The sequence below is a fragment of the Mus pahari genome, chromosome 4 (assembly GCF_900095145.1).
Source record: "Mus pahari chromosome 4, PAHARI_EIJ_v1.1, whole genome shotgun sequence".
NCBI classification, from domain to species: Eukaryota; Metazoa; Chordata; class Mammalia; order Rodentia; family Muridae; genus Mus; species Mus pahari.
Genome location: NC_034593.1, coordinates 140,867,828 through 140,878,411, shown reverse-complemented (window position 1 = coordinate 140,878,411; position 10,584 = coordinate 140,867,828). Strand labels below are relative to the sequence as shown.

Here is a 10,584-nt window from a genome sequence, read left to right as displayed (position 1 = left end):
TGTATACCTCTCCCTGTTCTTCAAATTCACGACCTCTTTTTAAAACCTAATTGTTATTACATGCGTATAACCTATTTAACCCATAAAAGGGTTCCTTGTGAGTATGTTGATCTTTCTACATTGTTAGCAGCTTGCTCCTTGGTGGGGAAGGCCTCTACTGTGTTATGTGTCTCTCATCTTTTCCTCTTTACTATGATTTAGGATTTTGCCCTGATATCACAGATCACAGAAAACAATGTCTTATTACTGACAGGTCCTGTAGAAACTTAAAGATTTTTTTTCCCTCCAGCTAATCAGATTAATAAAAGTTGACATAAATGAATGAATGAATGAATGAATGAATGAATGTGGGGTCTAGGAGATAACTCGGTGTGCAAAGGCACTTCTCCCCAAGTCTGACAACCCAAACTTGGGGACAACCTTTGTGGCCACTCAGTAGAAGTTATGAGTGTCTTGCTGCAAAGAAATCAACAAGTCTGCTGAGTTGTCCTGGCCTGCTGTCCCACTCAGGGTTACCCTTGCTGTGATGGAACACAATGACCGAAAGCATCTTGAGGAGAGGACAGGAACCTGGGGGCAGGGGCTGATGCAGATGCCTTGGAGGGGTGCTGCTTACTGGCTTGCTCCTCATGGCTTGCTCGGTCTGCTTTCTTATAGAACCCAGGACCACCATCAGCCCAGGGTGGTCCTACCCGCAATGGGCTGGCCCTCCACATAAATTACTAAATAAGAAAATGCCCTACAGGTTTGCCCATAGTCTACTTCTTCTGGAGTCATTTGCTTTTCAGTTGAGACACCTGTCTCTCCAGCGAGTCTAGGTTGTGTCAAGTTGACATGAAACTAGCCAGTACTCCTGCTAAGACCATTTGTTAAAGCTGCAATTTAAAGTGTGAGATCTTCATCAAACCGTACTTATAAAATACGTGTGCCTTGAAGGCAGAGGGGGGGATGGGAGGAAGTGGCGACAGAGAAGAGTTCAGTCGCCCTGGAGACAGACAGAGCTTGCCAGGGGAACAGGCAGTTTGAACAGGGCTCTAGTCTTTTCAGCATCTTCCCTGTGATTCTTCCTGTTGAATGTCCTGAGCAACAACATGCTAATTCCCATGAACAATTCCTGTCTGTTGGAGTGGGAGCCATCTCATGACCCTCGGTCACTCTCAGATCACATGCTTTCCTTGATGCTGTGCAGGCCAGCTAATCTGCCGAGGGAGACGACGTTAAGGTAGATGTTTTGAGGACTAATTTAAAGACTTGTGTGTCTCCTGGACAGCAGAAATTTGTGCACCTACAGATCTTTCCTCCCTCTGGGCATGATCTCTCCTTGTAGAAATAATTGTTCTCTTAGCAGGGCTGGATTGGGAGGCAGCCTTTCCTTATTATCTGTCACACACAGAGCCCACTAAGGACCCAGAGAGGGCCAGGTTCCTCTTTGCCCACGTCACCTCTTGGGTAAATCTGCACTGCTCTTTAACACAGGACAGTTCACGGTGGATAATCAGGACCTTCCTAGATGTCCAAACTTAAGAGGAAAAGCTAATATGTAGCTTGGTTGTTGAAATTTTAACTGAATTCCAAGATAGTAGCAGTGCATAGCAAAGCCCTGTGCATCATACTTTGTACATACTTGTACACACATGAACATTATCTTTATACATTGTGTCTTTATGTATATAAGCATTTTATGAACTTGCAACAGAATACAACAGTCACAGCTGCATATGTTTATGTGCCCATATGCTACACATGTTGTGCACAATGCCACACTGTGTGAAGATTATGGCTTCTTTTTTGAAAACCAAGAGTGTCTAATTTTTCAGCATCCCTGGTTGTTTGTGTTTTCAGATTGACAATCAATCATAACAAGAGAAGCACATCACAGAATTCTGCAGTGCCAAGGGCTAGCCCTCGGCACTTCCAGCTGCTTTCGAAGAATCCTGTGATGGGCCCCATGCCTGCATCGGAATGGTGCCAAAGCTAACTTTTTGGAAAGTGGCACATCTGTGGTTTCTCTGATGGGCGAGTGCAGCTGGAAGGGCCACCTTCTGTCCTCAGGTTAAGCAGACCTGGGTCTGCTGCAAGCCGGGCTTTACATACCTCCATCTGCAGAAGGGTTTGGAAAAAAAGGTTAAGTAGTAGCAGCAGTGGAGTAGCAAGCAGTGAGGGGCTGCACGGAGGGCACGTGACTAGGGGCGGGGCCTCGTGTGGCGCCAGCCAGTGGCGGGGCTCGGGGGTGGGGCCTGAGCGCGCAGCTCCCGCGGCCCGGCTCGCTCTGCGGGAATGTGGGCTGGAGTGGTCCAGCTGCGGAGCCGAGGTGCAGCGAGCCACAGGGTCGATCCATAGCGCCATGGCCTGCATCCTCAAGGTAACCGCTCGGCGGTGGGCCGCATGCGAGCTCCGCCTGCTGGGTGCGCCGAGGCGTGGAGCCCGCCGCGGTCCCGCCGCATCCTCAGCCCGCCCGACTCTTCCTGGCGTCGGCTTCCTTTTTGTTCCTTTGGCCAAGGCATCTGGGTGGGAGACTATGCAATGTGCGTTGGGCACAGACTCCTTGCCTGCACTGCTGCCGACTGGCTTCTGTCTGGAAGGAGCTGGGCAGGGAGCGCGCGGCGGCGTGCCGAATGATGGGTATAGCAGGCGGAGCAGAGGGTGCTCCGAGCCTTGGGTCAGGGCAGCCCGCGGCCTGTGGGGGGGCCCATGGGCTGAAAAGGAGTGGCCCAGCATGGGTGAGGGGCACAGCGTTTGAGAAGAGAGGGCGCAGAGAGCCCGCAGCCTTTGCTCCCGGGAACACATAAACTTCTGGGTCTACAGGTAGCCCTGTAGGGATGAGTTTTCTGGGGAACTAGTTCCAGGTGCCGGGACTTAAGTTGAAAAAGTTCATTAGATGGACATAGGTAGAACCTTGGACTTCCTTAGGCTCACATGGGAACAGACAGTATCTACCCAGAGTCCAGCCCTGTTTTGCTGAGTTCTTTCAAGCCTTGGCTCATTCCACGTTCTTAGTGACTGCCTTAGCCACAGGCTGGAAGACTTTGCATGGACCTACTTGGTGAGGACCTTTTCTGGGAAGACTTCTTTCCAACTCACTGAGAAAGTTCACTCCCCAGCCTGGTCTGGGTTTTCCTTACTGTCCTTATTCAGTTGCCCAGCCGCCCAGCCGGACTTCATGGATCCAAACACAGCAGCATGAAGGTTCCCCATCCCGGAGAGAAAACTAAGGTGTTCGGTTTCCAGCCCGGAGAAGGTGCTGTGTGACCAAGGGCCACACAGAGAACAGTCTTGTGTGTCGTAGCACTTGATATGGTCTAGGGCTGCTGTTGTAGTTGTACCAGTCTTCTCTCCCTAGCATGAAGTGAGGCAGCAGAGCAGCAGACACTTACTGTGACTTAACTGAACTTGCCATTTAAGTTTTAGAACACTTTACACGCCGTTTTTTTTTTTTTTTTTTTTTTTTTTGTGCCAAAGATGGTAAAGTTGGGAGGAAATAATCCATTGATATCACAGAATGCAACTTGAACTCACAGGAACTGGAACTAGGTCACCACATCATCTCTATTTATTTGTGTCGTTTGCTAAAAGGAAATCAAGGAGCCTGACATGTCCTAGTGTTGGTCATGTCTTCCTGTATTGGTTTCCCCCCTCGCGTATCTTCTGTCTGTGTGTGTACGTTTGCTCTGTTGTGGTGCTGGTGATTGAACCTTTACAAATGCCAAGCACGTGTCTGGTCACTGGGCTATATCCCCGGATCCCTCGAGGCATCTTTAGTGCAGATTCAAGGGCACACTCACCTGTCGTTCTTCACACAGAAGTCCTACCCGGAGCCCCTCCGTCCTTCAAACCCTAACCACGAATGAAGACGAATAAAGATAAAAAAACTTCATCAGAATTCTGGCTCTGCCTCCGGTCCCCTGTGTGGCCTTGGACAAGTTACACTTCTCTGAATACTAATTTCTTCCACCTAGGTTCAAAATAGTCACACCAACCCTGACAGGTTGCTACGGAGATGACTGAGTAGGGATGAGAAGGACTTAGGGGTACAGGTGTGTAAAGCCACTGCTTTCCCGATGTTTAGCAATGCTGAGTTAGTTACGGCATTCTGAACCCCCCCTCCCCCCGTCTTTCCATAGGATAGAACTTTGACTCCCTCATAAGCCCTGAAGGGCCACTGTGCTTGTTTGCAACTCCACTTTTAAGGGAAAGAGTCTTGAGTTTCTTAAACTCAAAGTTAAGGACAGAGTGAACCTGGATTCCGGCCCCCATCTTAAGCTGTCTTTACACTTTTAACTATTTGAGGGGGATTCTGAGAGTCCTTATACTATTCAATCTCTGCCACCTATAAGCAATGGGGTGCATTTAAAGTTTTTTTTCTTTTACTCTTTTAGTGGTAACTTTGTGCAACATGATGTTGTGGTCTGTAAATGTACTGAGTCACGTTCACGCCCAGATCACATGCATCGTCATTCTGGGCTACCTGTAGCCTGCTGTGTGCAGGCTGAACCTACGTGGTCCTACATGGTCCCTGAGGATCCTGGTAGCCTGTGCCATCTGTACAAAGCTCCACGTGGTGGAGTGAGGAATACCGTTCTGAACAGGACGAACGCATTCTGGGGAAGCTCGGCCTCTGCATTTGATTTTGGCCGCTCTTCTTCCTAAGTATAGAGAAATGTGTGTAATTATTATAATTGGTTTTAACAGTGTTGTAGCAAATAGAAAACGATAGACTTCTCGTCGTTTTAATGAAATTTTTTTTTTTGCAAAACCCTGAACCTAGTTGAGTATTGGAAACAGCCTGGCCCGATGATCAGACCTTCAAGGACAGACTAGTAGGGGAACAGCATACGTAGTATTTGTATTTTATCTGATATTCACATCTTCTGTGTATGTACATATATGTATGCCTCCTGTGTATGTATGCATGTGTGCCACTTATATATAGGTAATTTGTACATACACATATAACACACACATAATTTATGTCTTCCGTGTGTGTGTGTGTGTGTGTGTGTGTGTGTGTGTGTGCGCATGAAATACTAGGGGTGTGCTGGTTAGTTTTTTGTGAACTTGACCCAAGTCAGGGTGTCTCCCTTGAGAGAAAGCCTCCATTCAATTGACCTGTAGGCCACTCTGTGAGGCGTTTTCTCATTTGATGATTAATGTGGAAGGGCTCATCTCATTGTGGATGGTGCTAGCTCTGGGCAGATGATCCTAGGTGGTATAGGAAAGCAACCATGGGTAAGCAGGCCATGGGTGAGCAAGCCAGAAAGCAGTATTCCCCAGTGACCTGTTTAGTTCCTACCTCCAGGTTCCTGCCTTGAATTCTTGCTCTGACTTCAATGACAGACTAGAAACTATTAAACGAAATCACTCCTTTCCTTCTTAAGTTGCTTTTGGTCACAGTGTTTTATCACAGCACTAGAAAGAAGACTACGATAAGGGGTAACTAGGTCTGTGGGTTAATATCCCATTTTACCAAAGAGTGATATATTATGAAGATTCGATAAGACAGAAAAGGGGCTTGGGTTATATGTTCTGAGTGCCAGGAAATGGCAGGGAAAGCCACGAGAAATGAGTTTTGTTTGGACATATTTATCTGGGTCTTGACCCTCTAATGATAAGAACGTTCTGTTCCTGGCATGAGGAAGGCATGTTTTTCAAATGAGTGCTTTGCAGTAGAATATTGCATACCTTACTTTGTGAAGAGTAAAATAGCCAGGGTTTTTGAAAGGCGTGGTGAAGCATGGAGGTTTACTGTAACAGACCCTGCCAGGGCACAGCCAAGGCCACTTCCCACTGACTGTCAGAGCTGAGTAGGATCTCTCACGAGGGAGCTTGTGTTTTAGAAACGTAACAGTTGTGGGCAAAGACTTTCTTACCCAAGGAGATTGTGCCATCCTTCCTACCCAGAACACCACTGTCTTCTCACGGCTGCCTCTACAGGAGCGGAATCTCGAAGAGGAAAAGCTGTGACCCCACAGCTGATGGTGATCCTTTAGGGACACTGATGTTCTGTGGAGACACTGTGCATGCTGAGGGCCCATCTGGCCCTGAGTGGAACCCGTTCTCCTCACAGAACTGGGGTTCCTAAGAGCCACTTACATTGTGGGATCCACATGCCTGTTTCACACTGCAAAAGCACTAAACACAGGCATGCGGGGTTTAATTACGTCTCTACTACTTACTGATTGAACCACAGAAAGGTCTTTTTAAATTTTTAATTTATTACTGCCTCAGTTTCCAAAATGAGGGTGACCCTGCATCTCTGCAAAGGTCATTGTAAGGGGAAGTGAGAATATCTGTGTGCTGGTTATTCTGCAGGGAGCGACATCCTCAGTCTAGTGGGTGCATTTCCTGCCTTCATTAGGCTGCTCTTCTGCATCGCCCTGTTAGACCACGAGCCCTCCGTTCTAGAGCCACTGCTTTCCCAGAGTGAGGTCTCCAGACTTTCCACTGAGTCCCCTGCCTTCAGCTGCCCCAGCTCTAAAGACAGAGGTCAGAGAGGATCCTGCGAGGCATTCAAGTCTTTAAAATTTACCAGACAAGAAAAGTAGCCATTTTAATTTGTGGTTATTAGTGAAGTTAAAATTTTACATTTCTAGTAGCCAGTTATCTTTCTGGTGTTACAGAAACTTCATAGTTTTGTGTAACGAAAACAATTTCTGTTTTCTTCTATGATTTCTTCCTGTGGTGAGCAAGTACTTTTTGGGCACAGTATTTCGTACACTTGTGATATGTAACACATCTTTGTTGAATTTCATTGAGTTCTGTATCCACTGCTGGTGTGGATACCAGACAATTTGTGGTCATGGATATTTGGGAGTTATTTCTGATTTGAAGGTTAAGTTTTTTTCCCTGTTAATCAAACTTACGTGCATAAGAAAGATACAAAACAGATGCAGTCACGGTTACTTTCCTGTACTGTTATCTGTCCTTATAAATGTATCTAGTTGATAAGAAATTGCATAATTGTGATGCAAAGCTACAATTGTCTTCTCATCTAGACTTTTTTCCCTCTACCCTGGACGAAATGCTTCACCACACGGCTTCAGTTTTAATTTGGGAGAAACTCTGGGCTGTACCCTGAACTCTTGTTCTCATCCCAGAGCCTTGTATTTGGTCTGCATTTGAGGGATCCTCTTTTCTTGGGAGCTCTTTACAGTTTCCCGTTTTCCTCATTGTTCTCCAGAGCAGAGCTAAGGTGCAGGGCCCACAGCCCTTTGGAGCTTTAGGTCTTATCTTTGCTCTATGAGCCCTGGGTCGTAGGCTTAGCAGGACCTGCACATTCTTCCAGAGTCTGGTTCCTGTCTCCATGGGTCATTTCTCAGATCACTGCTCACTCACTCTTGGCCTCTACACACTCACTGAACCTCAACTCTGGACAGCCTGGGGGTTATGAGGATGTTGAGATCTGAGGTCCCAGCTGTGAGACCCAAGCCTTGGTTTCCTTAACTCTGAATTGGGTGTGAAAATAGTCCACAGAGACTGGAAAAGCAACTTTCGATGAAGCAGGAACTTCGCATCTATAAGGTCCTTGTGACCACAGCTGTCAGCTTGGGTTGTTTCCATAATGTTTTCTGCAGGAAATACCCTATCTGACCTCTCCATCTACAAAATTTCTGCACCAATCATGAGGAGCCCTAGGCAGCCCTACTCCATAAGCAAGAGTGACAGTTTGTCTAATCCATTTGTGATGGCAATTCTGACCACTGCCCAGGCCAAGCACAAATCCTGGAGCTGCCTGACTGGGGAGGTGCTTTTGTTTTGGTGTACTCTGGGGAATAAGTGTTCTCTGGTATGAGCATACCCTGTGTGTGTGTGTGTGTGTGTGTGTGTGTGTGTGTGTGTGTGAGAGAGAGAGAGAGAGAGAGACAGACAGACAGACAGACAGACACACAGAGTGTGTGTGTGTGCTCTGGAGGATAGGGGGATGGATTTGTACACTCTGTGTGAGCATGCCCTGTGGTGTGTGTGTGTGTGTGTGTGTGTGTGTGTGTGTGTGTGTGTACGCACTCTGTGGGATGGGTATGCATGCTCTCTCTCTCTTTCTCTGTGTTTGTGTTGCACTTTGGGAGATGGATATGAGTAGTCCTATTCTCTGGATGTGTTTTCTGAGGATGTGCCTCCCCTGGCCTGGGAGTGAATGGCAGGCGTAGGCACTACTTTTTGGATTAGTGTTGACAGGAGCAGTCGGCAGTTTATTGGACAGCTGAGTTGTCCAGCTGGAGCTTGACCTAAGAAAACTGTAATAAACAGCGTCTAGGAAAGTAACCTGTCCCGGGTTCCAGAAGTGGCAGAAAGAGGTTGACGCTGGCCTGCGTGGTTGGTGGAAGTACCTCTGACCTTTATTGGCAATAGAGGGATTGACTTCGTAGACTATCTTCTACCCTAGGTCCACTTGGTGGGGGACCTCTTTGTACATGTTGTTTTTACTTGTGCCTTCCTCAAAGTTGCCTTGTGATTTTGGAACTAGGGGAGAGGGCAGGGCAGAGAGACTGAGGAGATAACGGAGGTGGTAATTCTGTGTCTAAAACCGAACAACCTCTGGACGGGGGCAAGTCAAACTAACGTTCAGCTGCATGTGCTAGCAATTTTGAGGGTGGGAGGGAGGGGGTAGAAACTTGTGGGAGACAGGAAGGGGATGAGAAGGTGGGGGATGTGATTGCGAGAGGAAGTGGGAGAGAGAGAGGGGTGGCAGAGAATTCAGCCCTCCCCCCAAGGCGCTGGGAAGAGACTCAACTTTTTAAAATTTATATGTTTATATATATGATATATATATATATATATATATATATATATATATGATATGTATATATACACACACACACATATATATATATACATATATGTATATTTACTTATTAAATTTATTTTACATATATGTTTAAATAAAAGGTCCACAAGCTGTATGACCCTCGGGTTTTTCACTCCCATCTGCCCAGGGTAGCATTGGAAAGCCAATGTGCATCTCTGATGGTGCTGTGGATGCAGGGAGCAGAGCCAGCTGACACACTTTACCAGATGCTGATAGCGGCATTGTGTTTCTTGGGCGTGGGCTTTCTTTTGTGGAAGGGCCTTAACTCTGAGGATAGCCAAAGCCCACTATTGACTTTCAAAGTTACTAAGTCTCCCCAAAAGGAAAATTTGTAGCTGTTGGTATCCACTGAGGGCGGACACTGGGTAATTCCTTTTTTTTTTTTTTTTCCTGGCTTTAGGTGAAGTGCGGAGGGGCCTTTAACTAAGTGCAGAGAGTACAAATGACCAGAATCCCCAAGAGGCCCATGATTCAGGTTGTGGATAACCTAGGCCTGTGACTGTTCACTCATCCTGTACACTTTTGATGCATGTTCCCACCAGTTAGTGCCTCAGTAAGCCGGGGGAGGAAGGGGAGCTGAGTTTCAAGTCCACTGCTGCTGCTTCTCATTAACAGCTCTCCAAAGGGTCGTCAGCAGGAAGAGAGCAGGAGGGGAGGATGGGTGTGCGGTCACCATTGCTGCCTGTCCTTGATACAACAGGAGAGCAGGCTAAGGTGGAAACCTTGGCCCAGGATCTCAAGAGGGTGATGTTCCTCAAGACCTCCTTTAACCCCAGGTCCCTTATCTCCAGCCACCATTTCATTTCCTGCATGACGTGACAGCTCACAAATCTGGGAACCCGGAGCACGCTGCACAGCCTGCAGGCAGCTCAGCAGGTTGGAGAGGGTCCTTTCCAGGTGCCTCAGTTGCTCTAAACCTCTTCTAGTCAGGCTGCTTGGCTGGTCTCTTCTTTGAAGATTGGATGTCTGAGGAATCTCAGTAGTCATTATTGTTTACTCTTGGGGAGGTAGTGATTCCTGTCAGTTTCAGGGACTTCCTGAAGCTAATCTGAGTTGTTTACTTTCTGTTTGTCTTAACATGGTGCCTCCTCCTGGATGTAAAGTTTCAACCTTGGAGGAAACTGTGCTACAACACCCACACACCTACTCAGATTCTAGTATTTGCTCAGATTGGAACACTGAAAACTGTTGCGTGTCAAAGATTTACTTCTAATTTCAGAGGCTGTTTTATTTCTTAGTGAAGATTGTCTTTGATCTGTTTTTGAAAACTGTTTGAATCTTGCTATGAGGAGGTCAAGATTGCAGAGGATATGGAAGGGAAGCATGAGCTAGGGATGGGGATATGGGATTAAAGCCTGGTCACACAGTCGCTGTAGATTTAAGAACTGGAATTCCCAGTTGACTGGTCGAGGCTGATCTTTGGGGGACAAGTTGGGTTTGAGTTTGTGTCAGGCAGGACAGTAGTTACTGGAGTTTTGTTTGGTGTACGTATGACAACAATGTCTCTAAAGAAGGAGAAGTGAGTCTCAGGCATTGAGTCAGGCATTCGGGCACCACAATAGTGTTTGGGTGACAAGAAGAACTCGGTGTTCAGTCATAACTCTCCTGCCTCCAAGCCTGCTCTAGTGTGTTGTGAGGAACTGCACGATGCTGGTGTGCTTAGTGTCAGAGCAGTCAGTGAGAAACCATACAGCCTACAGGGATCTTACTTCTCCCCTCTCCCCCCCTCCCCTGTGTCCCCTCCCTCCCCTCCCTCCTTTCTCTACCTCTCCCCCCTCCCT

The 10,584-nt window shown here is 47.2% G+C and overlaps 1 protein-coding gene across 2 annotated transcripts in view; it reads left to right on the top strand.

Moving 5' to 3' along the window:
- Positions 1 to 2,259: 2,259 nt before the first annotated feature.
- Positions 2,260 to 10,584, top strand: part of St6galnac3 (ST6 N-acetylgalactosaminide alpha-2,6-sialyltransferase 3) — a 512,766-nt gene continuing 504,441 nt past the window's right edge. For both annotated transcript variants that reach the window (XM_021196195.2, XM_029538167.1), the window contains exon 1: positions 2,260 to 2,362. In XM_021196195.2, coding sequence (XP_021051854.1) covers positions 2,345 to 2,362 — 18 coding nt within the window. In that variant the 5' untranslated portion in view covers positions 2,260 to 2,344. The remainder of the gene's footprint in view (positions 2,363 to 10,584) is intronic.